The sequence below is a fragment of the Pseudorasbora parva genome, chromosome 15, assembly GCF_024679245.1.
Source record: "Pseudorasbora parva isolate DD20220531a chromosome 15, ASM2467924v1, whole genome shotgun sequence".
Lineage (NCBI taxonomy): Eukaryota > Metazoa > Chordata > Actinopteri > Cypriniformes > Gobionidae > Pseudorasbora > Pseudorasbora parva.
Window position 1 is genome coordinate 39239286 of NC_090186.1, and position 14298 is coordinate 39253583.

General features: G+C 37.2%; 1 protein-coding gene across 2 annotated transcripts in view; it reads right to left on the reverse strand.

Moving 5' to 3' along the window:
- Positions 1 to 858: 858 nt before the first annotated feature.
- The window catches only part of mmut (methylmalonyl CoA mutase), a 30708-nt gene continuing 17268 nt past the window's right edge, over positions 859 to 14298 (reverse strand). For both annotated transcript variants that reach the window (XM_067418046.1, XM_067418047.1), the window contains exons 9-13: positions 13733 to 13848; positions 11258 to 11389; positions 5780 to 5927; positions 4704 to 4871; positions 859 to 1255 (exon numbers count right to left, since the gene is read on the reverse strand). In XM_067418046.1, the coding sequence (XP_067274147.1) occupies positions 1127 to 1255; positions 4704 to 4871; positions 5780 to 5927; positions 11258 to 11389; positions 13733 to 13848 (693 nt within the window). In that variant the 3' untranslated portion in view covers positions 859 to 1126. The remainder of the gene's footprint in view (positions 1256 to 4703; positions 4872 to 5779; positions 5928 to 11257; positions 11390 to 13732; positions 13849 to 14298) is intronic.

Sequence of the window (14298 nt, forward strand, 5' to 3'; positions counted from 1 at the left end):
TCTGCTGAAGGGAACATTTTAGCAACTTGTTCCTACTTATGTAATATTTGTACAAATTCTATCAAGAGTTTGAGAATGTGTTCCTTTCAGTTTTTTTAAACATTAATAAATTGCCGCATGAACTTGTCAACAGTGTAAACAGGCCCACAGCAGGAGTGACTCCCGACGGCTTCTGCAAAGCTCACAGCCCACAGGACACACAAACAAAACGTCAAACCCAATCACATGTCCTGTCATACTTGAGTTCTTTTGTTTGGAAAGTTTTTTTAGGGGCAGTCAGAGCAGACAAACACTACATAAAGGCTAAATACGATGGCATTAACATGAGGACCATTTGAAGTGATCGCTGAGATTTGCTCCTGTTTAGGGTGAGGGACACCAAAGTGTGAACTTCCTTTAAAAATAACTATTATAAAAACAATTTTTAGATTAAGATTACTTCACATGAACATTGCTATATTTAAAGAAAGGTTTATGGTGTACGACAAACCAGTAATGCAATAAAATGAGATCAAAAGGTGAGAAAGTCAGAGGAAGCAGATGTAGCACATCACTGAGGGTTAGGGTTTTCATGCCAGAGTTGACATATAATCGCAACATCCACATGCTCATTTCTACCAGAAGCTGAAACAGATGGCGCTCAATAAGATAAGAGATCACGCACAATATGCCCATAAGGCCACGTTGAGCAAAGACAGAAAGATTCTATTAATGCATATCTCAAATGTTTATAAATTCTATTGTTGAATAAAACAGCTTCACTTTGATCAGGCAAATATCGTAAAATTACACAAGTGTGTCATCTTGTCACATTAGAGCTGTAAATAGCAAATGATGGCGTAAGAAACGGGCTGGTGACCACATCAACACTGAGTTTAATGCATTATGTCAAACTATACATCATTTTAGACTAAATCAATGACAGCTTTCACATTTTTTTAATCAAACACCACTCTGAAATTCAATTATTTCACAATGATTACATCATGCTGTGATAACTGTTCAAATATCAAAGTGCTCTAATTATTTTCAATCAATATCCTATTTCGCTGTCTTTTCTCAAAGGTTAAGTGAATTTTGAGATGTTACGTATGTGTGTGAAGAACACAATCTGACTGTTCTGTGGCTACATGGCATGTCGGTTCTTCTCCAGGCTTTTTTCAATGCTGTCAAGAACGTCCACTGCGGCTTGAGGAATTCTGGTGCCTGGGCCGAAGATACAGCTGACACCACTATTGTAGAGGAATTCATAGTCCTGAAAACATAAGAAAATGCATCTGAAATATTTCACTGTCATTATTAAACCAAATAATTGATACATTAAGGTATCTAATAATTGATACGTTAATTAGTACATTAACTTGTTTTGAACCTAGAACACTTTAAAAGCACACAATAAAAACTAATTCAGTCAAACAAATTGCTTTTAGATCAAAACGACAATCACGGTCACTGTGTGTGTTTTTTGGATCACCCTAAAAACATTTTAGGAAATTAACAGTCTATTATTGTGAGCCTCTAACAAGATGTCCACTAACGGTAAATGACTTATTCTCTATTGCACTGACATCCATAACTTACATTGAAAATGGTGTTAAACAGAGGAGAAAAATAGACTTTTATTTATAAAAACACAAGAGAGAGAGTTCCGAAATAATGAGTAAAAATAAACATTCACTGTAATACTTGGTCACCTGTCTGAATTATCTTTATAAACCACAACCTAACCATTCTGGATGGATGGATGGATGGATGGATGGCTGGAGCATTCTGGGTGTATAGATGGATGGATGGTGTATTCTGAATGAATGGATATACGGATAGTACATTCTGGGTGGATGGATGGTGCATTCTGGGTGGATGGATGGTGTATTCTGAATGGATGGATGGTGTATTCTGAATGGATGGATGTACGGATAGTACATTCTGGGTGGATGGATGGTGTATTCTGAATGGATGGATGTACGGATAGCACATTCTGGGTGGATGGTGTATTCTAAATGGATGGATGTATGGATAGTACATTCTGGGTGGTGCATTCTGGGTGGATGGTGTATTCTGAATGGAGGGATGTACGGATAGTGCATTCTGGGTGGATGGATGGTGCATTCTGGGTGGATGGTGTATTCTGAATGGATGGATGTACGGATAGCACATTCTGGGTGGATGGATGGTGCATTCTGGGTGGATGGTGTATTCTGAATGGATGGATGTATGGATAGCACATTCTGGGTGGATGGATGGTGCATTCTGGGTGCATGAATGTGCATTCTGTCTTGATGGATGGATGGATGGATGGTGCTTTCTAGATGGATGAATGACGGTACGGACGGACAAACAGATTTTAGTATTAAAGTGTATGACTTAAAATGCACTCTACCAAATTGTTAAGAGTTAAAATAATGTATTAATAATATGAAGTACTGTATAAAGTCTGACTGGATGCACAACCTTTGATATTAACAACAAAACACAATAGAAGCGTTTTCACCTTGCTTTTACAAGAGACTACGTTTGCACCTAACTATGCACAATTCTGTATTTTATAATTCACAATCAGCATGACTCATGTTTTGTGTCGTGACCCACTCGTTGAGAACCACTGATTTAAACCTTCCCTTGCAGAGTAAATCACATCACAGAAGAAGCTCAGCATATGAAACAGCTAAATACAGTTGATTATATTTCGGTTCTAAAGCCTAAATAAACAATCTAAAGCCTTACCAAACGCTGGTGGAATCTATCTGGAAGATCTGATATAGTATAAACAAATGGATGGTGTGCATGAGGTGGTTTCCACGCTTCAATTACCACAGCTTTCACCTCCACTGGCTCACACTCACTACAGGCTAACACTCAATAATCATTAAATGGAACTCAGCTAAGGTGTAAGGAGGAACTAAGACCCTTTCAGACCTCAACGCAACCGGACGTAAGTGGAATCTATTGTGAGCATTCACGGACAAGCTCAAAAAAGACACCAAAACAGCAATGTACTCAAAGTATCTAGCATGCCAGTGTAAAATCAGGCATACAGGTTTCTACATATCGTCCAACGTTCATATACACTGGCTAGGAGATCATTATGTACGACTGTTTAGAATGACCTTATAAAGGTCCTAATTACACACCACTGCAACGGAGAACAGACATGCACTTGAATGAATTGATGATCTAGATGCAATTTTCTCTGGTTGAAGATGAAAAGATTAAAGCATGCACGGTAATTATTTGATCTGAATGAGCACAAACGACAGTCAGGCTGAAAATAACAGGGTTATCAGTGTTAGATTAGAAGATTTAAACATTTGAACTAGTGTTCAAAATGTTGCGGTCAGTAAGAATGTTTTTAAAAGAATGCATTCAATTGATAAAAAGTGACAGTAAACTGTAAATAATAATAAAACTTTTTTCAGCTTTTACAGTTATTTTTACATTATTTTGATTAAATAAATGCAGCCTTGAGAGAATTCTTTCAACAAAAAACTAAAAATTCGTACATTTTTTAAATAAATTTTTAATCGTTTTTTATGCCAATCCACCGAAATCAAAGCATTGACCTCAGTGTGGATAGCAGTGGTCTAAGATCCTTTACATAGCATACAATGAATGATATGTGTATGATCACTTCCATTAAATAAATCACTGGAGAGTACTGTCAAGAAAAAATATTAAATAATAATAATTAAATTATCTTTAAAATGTTGATACTATAAAATATCCAATATACTGTATACCCACATGTAAGTGGACATCCATTAAATTCTATATGAATGCAGCAAGTGTTGCACCTGAATACACTGAATCCGTGAGCTCACATGAATACGATTCAATATGAACATGGTAAAGGTCAGAATGTTTACTAAATTGATTTCTCATGTTACTCTATGGAGCTATGCTGTGTGTCGTGCACAACAATCCTTTTAATGCTGAAATTAAAGTACTCAACCTTAAGTCATCCTAGATGTGTATGACATTTTTCTTTCAGATGAACACAATATTGAACATAGTTATGTTAAAAATGTCCTAGCTCTTCCAAACGTTATAATGGCTATGAATGGCTGTTTCGGTTTTGAAGTCCAATATAACCCTGATTGTGTTCGTTTGAAAGAATGTCATATACTCCTAGGATGCGTTGAGAATAAATCATGGGTACTTTTCATTTTTGGCTGAACTAGCCCTTAAATGTAATACATAAGCTTCCATCATAACTGCTTCATTAAACCAATACAAAAAAGGTCATCTGATTTTTTCAATGAGATTCAAAGATTTAACCATTAATAAAGAGAAAATATTGACGTTTCGTCAATGAAAAATGCTGTTTCTAATCTATTCCTTAGACATTGTGAATCACAAACGGAATGAATGTAATGAATGCACATTAAGTTCAGTCAAGTCTAATTTATATCAATGTCTTCAATTCTGCATTGCCGTAAAAGAAATCCCTGGCCACATATCACATGAATTATAAAATAATTAATATAGAAAAGCTACCTTTTAAATCGCAAGTCAAGGCGTTGCATTAGGATATGTTGTAACTCACTGAGAAAAATGCTTTCAAAGTTTTTGACTAATTTGATATACATTTTCATCTATTTGTTTCAGTCTAAGAGGCTGACAGACTCTGCCTGTGTAAGCAGCAATTCAGCTCACACGTAGCATCTGCTGACATGTCTAGCTGTCTGTCAGGAGTCAGGTGTTACCTGTGGCGGTATGACCCCTCCGCAGATCACCATGATATCCGGTCGGTTGAGGTTACGGAGCTCTTTGATAAGTTCGGGCACGAGAGTCTTGTGTCCAGCTGCCAGTGTGCTGACCCCCACACAATGCACATCTGCATCTACGGCCTGTTGGGCAACCTCCAGCGGGGTCTGTCAACATGGAAACGGACACAACACAGAAAAAAATCCAGTGAAGTGTCAAAATTAGACTGAAATTAAACGGATAGTTCAACCAAAAATGAACATTTCTGTCATAAATTACTCATACTCTTGTTGTTCCAAAGCTGTTTATTCACGCGTTACGCAGCACGTTTGAGCTTCAGCAAAAAACAGTTCATTATTATGATTAATTATTATGTTAAGCAGCATGTTTGAGCTTCAACAAGAACCAATGAGGTTTGTTTTCCTGCATCAAGCAAGTTTGGTTGAGTTTAAGTTTATGTTCGCTGATCAATGTTTAAATGTGAATAAAAGCCTAAATTAAATCTGCTCATCATATAAAGCGATTGTGTCTCTATCTCTTTATGAACTTGAAGCAGTATAGTAGTAGATATACTATATAACTACTATATACAAAATATATAACACTGGCCTGGTGTTTTTTGGATATTTTACTGCAAAAATACTACATAATACACCTTTTAATGTGTTTTTGGTAAGATACATTTCATGACATGGTACTGAGTATTCATGAAGCACAAATGAAAAAAACGGATTATTCTTATTTTGAAAACTGGAGAGAAGTGAGAGCTTAACTCAGAGGTATGCATTTGATCTGCTCAGCCATGGATTCAATGTTTTGATGTCTATGGTTCAGAAAGGATCTCTTAATTGAATAGACTTGTCTAGACAGGAAACACAAGTGCCGAAATGTGAGAGATAAACACGATTAAGAAAAGTTAAGCTCTATGAGAGGACCTCTTGATCATCTTTGACACATGGGTGATTTTTAGAGAGGAGAGGAGGTATTGTTACCCTCACACATGTATACAAATATAAACTATTATGGGAACAAAAAAAGTTGAGAAGTACACTGACAGTTACAGAGTCATTCATACCTGGAAAAGAGGGCCGACGTCCACATCAAACCCAAGATCTGCGAATCCAGTAGCGATGACCTTTGCCCCTCTATCATGACCGTCCTGTCCCATTTTGGCTACGAGCAGACGGGGATTTCTGCCTTCATGCTTTTTGAACTGTACGATTCTATGAAACAAAAGCACACGTGATGGTACCATGAACATACTGACTTTATCAAATAAGATGGATGTTTCAAACCCTGTTATGGTGCTTCTGTGTCATTATTGAAGTGTGAAAATTTAAATTTTGTGCTGAAAGAGTCACATGGGTTTGGAACAACATGGGGTGAATATTTTTATGTATATGTATGTATACACACAAACATATACAGTGCCTTGTGAAAGTATTCAGCCCCTTGAACTTTGCGACCTTTTGCCACATTTCAGGCTTCAAACATAAAGATATAAAACTGTAATTTTTTGTGAAGAATCAACAAGTGGGACACAATCATGAAGCGGAACTAAATTTATTGGATATTTCAAACTTTTTTAACAAATCAAAAACTGAAAAATTGAGCGTGCAAAATTATTCGGCACCTTTACTTTCAGTGCAGCAAACTCTCTCCTGAAGTTCAGTGAGGATCTCTGAATGATCCAATGTTGACCTAAATGACTAATGATGATAAATAGAATCCACCTGTGTGTAATCAAGTCTCCGTATAAATGCACCTGCACTATGATAGCCATAAAAAAAATGTAGTTTAAAGTTTGCCACAAGCCACCTGGGAGACCCAAACATGTGGAAGAAGGTGCTCTGGTCAGATGAAACAAAAATGTAACTTTTTGGAAACAAAGCAAACCGTTATGTTTGGCGTAAAAGCAACGCAGCTCATCACCCTGAACACACCATCCCCACTGTCAAACATGGTGGTGGCAGCATCATGGTTTGGGCCTGCTTTTCTTCAGCAGGGACAGGGAAGATGGTTAAACTTGATGGGAAGATGGATGGAGCCAAATACAAGACCATTCTGGAAGAAAACCTGAAGGAGTCTGCAAAAGACCTGAGACTGGGACGGAGATTTGTCTTCCAACAAGACAGTGATCCAAAACATAAAGCAAATTCTACAATGGGATGGTTCAAAATAAACATATCCAGGTGTTAGAATGGCCAAGTCAAAGTCCAGACCTGAATCCAATCGAGAATCTGTGGAAAGAACTGAAACCTGCTGTTCACAAACGCTCTCCATCCAACCTCGCTGAGCTCGAGCTGTTCTGCAAAGAAGAATGGGCAAAAATTTCAGTCTCTCGATGTGCAAAACTGATAGAGACACACCCCAAGCGACTTACAGCTGTAATCGCAGCAAAAGGTGGCGCTACAAAGTATTAACTTAAGGGGGCCGAATAATTTTGCACGCCCAAATATTCAGTTTTTGATTTGTTAAAAAAGTTTGAAAAATCCAATAAATTTCATTCCACTTCATGATGATGTGTCCCACTTGTTGTTGATTCTTCACAAAAAAATCAATCTGCTGATTTGCGACTGTTTGACTCTTTATTTGAGGTTTGAAAACAAATGCGGAAGAGAAGACAATGCTGGAAAAAAAAATCATATTTTTTGTTATTTTTGGACCAAAATGTATTGTCGACGCTTTAAAAGAGTGGAACTAACCAAATGATGCCACATATGGACTACTTTGATGATGTTTTTATTACCTTCTGGACGTGGACAGCAAGTGGGCATAAACTTATATTCAAAGGACAGAAAGGCCTCAGACTGAATCTAAAATATATTAAACTGTGTTCCGGGGATGAACAGATGTCTTACGGGTGTGGAACGATATTGGGGTGAGTCATTAATTAACTAAATTTCATTTTTGTGTGAACTAACCCTTTAAGCTTTTCTCTGAGAAAAAAAGATCAGCACTGAAGTCATTCTTAAAAATGGAAGATGTGTTCTGAGTTTTGCCGACCAGATACGGTGATCAGTCAACGAGCTCTGCTTCACCTTCGTTGCTCTGGTTGGTTGTAGCTCTATCCTATCGCGTGCAGAGGGAGTTTGAAAGACAACCGTTTATCCCGCCCCTTGGATTGAGCTGTCAATGGTGAGTTTCCAGACCAAACATCTTGATGTGGGTCTGGCTATTCAGGCTAATATATATATATATATATATATATATATATATATATATATATATATATATATATATAAAAAGTCTATATATATATATATATATCATATATATAGTCATATATATCATATATATATATGCAAATTAAAATTGCCTTATTTTTAGTAATAATAATAAATAAATAAATACATTATATAAATATATATATAATAGAGAGAGAGAGAGAGAGAGGAGAGAGGAGAGAGGAGACCACTTAACATTGGTTTCTCAATGTTAAGTGATCTTTTAATTTTTTCCAGAGCTGTATATAAAATAACAAACATAACAAATTCTGCTAAAACTTTAAGTCAAATTCAAAATAAAAGATAAAACATTGTTAAATTAATAAGTACTACAATAGCATATAAATAATACTCAAATAACACTCACTCTTACTAAACAAACTTAACCAAATCTGGTCAAGGTCTGGCTACTCGAGTTCAGGCTGTAAGATCTGGATCTTTTGAAAGGTTTGTGGTAAATATTTATGGTATGATGTTTGATTTTTACTATCTCACTATCATCTCATCTGTCAAACTGAGGTCACATTGGGCGGGTAATGCTCTAATCTGACTGCAGAAAATCCATAAAACACACAAAAACAGAGATATACAGTAGAACCTCAGTGGAATCTTTTCTCTGGCTGAGCCATCCTGATTTATCATCAGTTCAGCAGCTAAAGGTAAATCCAGTTATATTTAGTGCTTTATGGCAATAACACTGATGATGCCATAAGGGTCAGGAGCAGCTCAAGAGCAACAAAATATTAAATGTAAGCAAACTGTTATTATTGTTCAATGCAACATTTGACCTCCTTTGGAGTACATGAGACAAAAGTTGTCATGATCAGTGCCATAGAGGATCCTGGGTCATCACTGATCGAGGTCGTTATTAGGGCCACCTGTTCTCTCGTTTTGATTCAGATTATTGTGAGTATATTCCCATTTCAATGTCTATTTTGCTTACATTTCAAAGCTTACATTTCCTCAGCTAAATTAGAATGTAAAAAAAATGCTTGTGAACTTTCATTGCACACAACTGTTGCATGTGTGGTGTGTTTGGTATCATTATACAAATTTACTCCCCAAACAGATCCTCCACACTTGGCTACATTGTGTTCAACAGGATTCCCAAGAATTGGTCCATTTTTAAGGTAGCAACGACTTTGCATGTCTGCAGGAGGTGTTGGAAGAATCTCCATTCTCAATACCATTATGTTTCCGCACATGCATTTGGTATTAAAAAACACTAGTTGCCACTAACTAACATATCCGAAAAGGTTGGTGAATTTTGTCTTGTCAGACTACTCCAGTCTTTATGTTCTTTGGCAAATGCCAGGTGTTTTTTTGTTTTTTGTTTTTTGCAGAAGTCAAAACTGATAAATGGTTTCTTTACTGATACACAACCCTCTTCCAGATGAAATTGCAGGTTGGGAGTCTCATCCAGGTCTTTAGAAGCGGATTTGAGGTGGTCCCACATCCAGGTGATTTTCATCCTCCTGTCAAAAATGCTTACTAGTCTTCCTCGACCAGCCCCAGCACATTAGTGCACAATATTCTGCACTGTAGCGGGGTCACAATTCAGTGATCATTGTGACCATTCAGATCCAGCACATGAGCAACATCAAAACTGAATGACCAGAATTAGCCATTTTAATAACATACACTTTTGCTGCAGAGGACAGATCCTCTAATTTTCAACTACAACCCACACAATAACATCTAATTATACAGCTCAATACCTGCTGCCACATAGTCATTTATTGAATTATTGGCTGAAAATAATGAGTGCAAACTAGGTATGACCACTTGGCCAAAATGGTGTCTGCACAATTTGGTATGCTTCACCGTCATGACAAATGATAGGATTGAAACGTGGAATGCGTACATTCGTTTTACACTCCAGGCACAACTTCACAACATGCATATAACATATTTAATAAAAAATTTGAATAAAGTGTGAAGCAGCTAATTTTCCTAGATCAGATATCACTTGTGGATACTATATACCACACACACACACACTTATTATAATATACATATACATTTTCGATTATATCTATATTCGATTATATACATTTTATATATATATATATATATATATATATATATTATAAACTTATATTATATATATGGATTATTAGGAACGCCTGTTTAATTTCTCATTAATGCAATTATCTAATCACATGGCAGTTGCTTCAATGCATTTAGGGGTGTGGTCCTGGTCAAGACAATCTCCTGAACTCCAAACTGAATGTCAGAATGGGAAAGAAAGGTGATTTAAGCAATTTTGAGCGTGGCATGGTTGTTGGTGCCAGACGGGCCGTTCTGAGTTTCACAACCTGCTCAGTTACTGGGATTTCCATGCACAACCATTTCTAGGGTTTACAAAGAATGGTGTGAAAAGGGAAAAACATCCAGTATGCAGAAGTCCTGTGGGCGAAGATGCCTTGTTGATGCTAGAGGTCAGAGGAGAATGGGCCGACTGTTTCAAGCTGATAGAAGAGCAACTTTGACTGAAATAACCACTTGTTACAACTGAGGTATGCAGCAAAGCATGTGTGAAGCCATAACACGCACAACTTTAAGGCGGATGGGCTACAACAGCAGAAGACCCCAATGGGTACCACTCAACCCCACTACAAATAGGAAAAAGAGGCTACAATTTGCACGAGCTCGACAAAATTGGACAGTTGAAGACTGGAAAAATGTTGCCTGGTCTGATGAGTCTCGATTTCTGTTGAGACATTCAGTCAGAATTTGGCTTAAACAGAATGAGAGCATGGATCCATCATGCCTTTTAACCACTGTGATGGTGGAGGTGGTGTAATGGTGTGGGGGATGTTTTCTTGATACACTTTAGGCCCCTTAGTGCCATATGGGCATTGTTTAAATGCCACGGCCTACCATGTCCATCCCTTTATTACCACCATGTACCGTCCTCTGATGGCTATTTCCAGAAGGATAATGCACCATGTCACAAAACTCGAATCATTTCAAATTGGTTTCTTGAACATGACAGAGATCACTGTACTAAAATGGCTCCTACAGTCACCAGATCAGATCTCGACCCAATAGAGCATCTTTGGGATGTGGATTATATATATATATATATATATATATATATATATATATATATATATATATATATATATATATATATATATATATATATATATATATGTAACATCAACTCCTTTACCCTGGCTTCATGGAAAGAAGTGGGATGCTAACCTGGGCAGAACTAGTAAGTAATATTTGGAGGGTTTTTTTGTCCACTTATATGGACGTGGGGAATGAAAACAGTTCCAAGAAGGGTCATTCAAAGAGGAAAATTTGCAAGCTCCTACCTGTTATGCGCCAGCGATATCTCCTCATGCTCTCCAAACTCGCTGCGGTATGCTCCGCTGACCATGCGCGTGCTGGCCTTGTGCTCCCCGAAAACTGATTTCATTGCATCTGTGATCTCCCCCACCGAGCACCTACAAAATCCAACAGAATCCTTTAATCCACACATATTCACATTCTATCATTCAACACGATTCCTTTATTGTTGTTTGAATTGTTTTATGATTACATTTGTGTTTGCAGTGCATTAAAGAGGCTGAAATCACATTCCATATCTTCAAAGTGTGTGATCCCCCAGTCTGCCACTGAGAAACAGCAGCTTTACGCCAAGCTTGATAAAACACAGACACGTGGTACTAACTCGACCTCTTCCAGCCAGACATCCAAAATGAATAATATGGAAAGAATCACATAAGATCTTCAGATATTGTCTCAATGTGCACCAAAGTTATTGCAATAACTTAAACTAAAACCATAAAAAAAATTGTTACTTGACAAAATAATAAGTTAGAAATATAAAAATTTTATTTCAGCTAGCTGTCAACTAAAGTAATGTTTGCCATTTTTATTTAGTTTAACTTAATGTACAAAAAAACAACAACAAAATAAAACACCACAAAATTACTAAAGCTTTAACTGAACTTAAAATGAAAACAGAGGATATAAACAAAACATTTTTTATTTTAAAATATTAATAAAAATGAGTATCTCATTGATACTAAAAAAATAAAGCTGGCATTAACCTTCTGGACTGCAAAGCCACGTTTGCATAAGAGAGAAAAAACAGACTGTATAGCATGTGCATGTTTCATGCGTGCTGATGGATGAGAGACATCACACCTGTGTCTTCCTGTCACTTCAAATAATAAAGATGCACGACATGGCTTTGTACTATTTGCAAAATGGAGCTGCAACCACACCTGAGATTCTTTGTGACAATAATATTAGATGAAAATGAATAAACAATAAATGCACACAATACTAATAAATCATTTGTGATCTAATGACAAATATTTTTTTTTATGTGTAAACGATGCAAGACAAGTCACACACTAAGGGCCCCATCATACACCTGGCGCAATGCAACGGCAGGTGCGACGCAAGTGTTTTTTGGTAGTTTCAGCCCGATGCAGTTATCATTTTCACGTCCAGTGTCATGTTGTTTAAATAGTAAATGCACCAGATGGGCGAATAGATGGGCACGCTGGTCTGAAAACGATTGCACTATTGACCAATAAAAACCTCAATACTGCAGTATTTTGTACTATTTCAAGGGTGCGTTAGTAATATGCACCTACACATTTTCAAATATAAAAAAAAAAGGATTTCTCTCTGGAGAAGCGTTTTAGTCTTTCCACTCACAAATTCTGCCATGTAAATAGTGATGAATCCGGCTTTTAAAGGGAATGTGAAATGAGATTCTGATTGGTTTATTGGATGTTATGGCCAAAACACACTCATGACTCATTAAGAGACTAGGTACAACCCTTTTGGACCATGCGCACTGACTGTTTTTTTACGTCGTTAAACTAGCAAAAGTGGATTCAGACACGGTCTAAGTGCACCTGCGCCATGTGCTTCAGGCCATGTGCTCAGATCGTTAAAATATAGGGCCCTAATAGTTTACTTTTAGTTACACACCAGCAATGACTATTATAAAGATAACCATTACAATAACCATATTAATAAATGCTTGAGCTTTTTAATTCTTTCTCCGCCAAACACAGAATTTTCGGCACTATTACGCATCTTCTGAATGAGTACTGGATCTCCTGATGAAAACACACGCGATAAGACGGAGTAAAACAAGCGATCGTATGTAATCATATGCAGATGAAAAATAACGTGATCATCATCATTAAACAGCATATGAATCAAAACTGCCTAATGTAGTGAATGAAATGTGGACCCAGGACGAGCTACAGGACTATGCAAGGATTAGGAATGTTGAGGGACTCCATCTACTCCATCTGTGTTTGATCATCGCTCTGAATCTGATCTGGAAACAGTCTTTTTTTTTCAAGTGTTGATAATAAAAAGAATGCAAGAAGCTAAAATAAAACTTTTTTGTTTTTTAAAAGAAGAGGCTCAGCTCCTTCTTTTGATATTGCATGCTAAGATATTCATAATACAAAAATATTCTAAGGGCTATTACGTTTAGTTGAAAATGTTCAAAAACCCTGGTGGTGGCTGGCAACTTTTTTTTTTAAATGCTGGCAAGGCAAGAGTAAAGTAGGACGGATTCTGATTGGCTGTCAGTGTTTGTATAATTCATCAGCACAGTTTCTCTGTGCCGTTATCATTCAAATTGTGGTGTGAACTCTATTATCATTTCACGATTTTAAAACTATATTTTTATTGTTATTGTCATTGTCCTTCTTGTGAAGAGGCCTATAGACGTTTGAACAAACCTTGAATGAGTGAGTGTGTTTGTGTTTTTACTTGTTCCAAGCTGTTTCAAATGCTCCCTGACTCACCGGGCTCTCGCAGCCTCCACGGCGAGCTCCAGTAGGTTTCCATCTCTGGTACGCGCACACTGCTCGATCGCGGCCAAGCACCTCTTCGCCGCCTCTGCATCCCTGCTCTCTCTGACCTGTGATGCAAGCGCAGCCTCATTACGATCTGCAAACACTGGCTCTGGATTAACCATACAAACATACCAAAACATGCAATCATTCCAGAGTGTATAAACGACATGGGTGACATTGAAAATCCTGCAGATGGAGGTTTGGTAGGGCATCAATACATCACAGGGGAAACCGTCTCAGTAAACACAGCATATAATGCAGATTATTATAACTAAACTACTTTACTTGCTGTGAACGGGGTGAACAAACTGTGAAGGCAGTCAAACACAGAGAGTTACTGTGTTCCTTCACATCCTCTTGCTTGGGCAGAAAAATGTAATCTTATAAAAATACTAAAAGGTCCCACAGGATCATCTGACTGTAAAATGATGGTGTGTGTGATCTTCATGCAACACCTTTGGCTAAAAGGGTGATTCCTTTCAGTGTTGTTTTGTTAAATAAAACTAAAAATATTT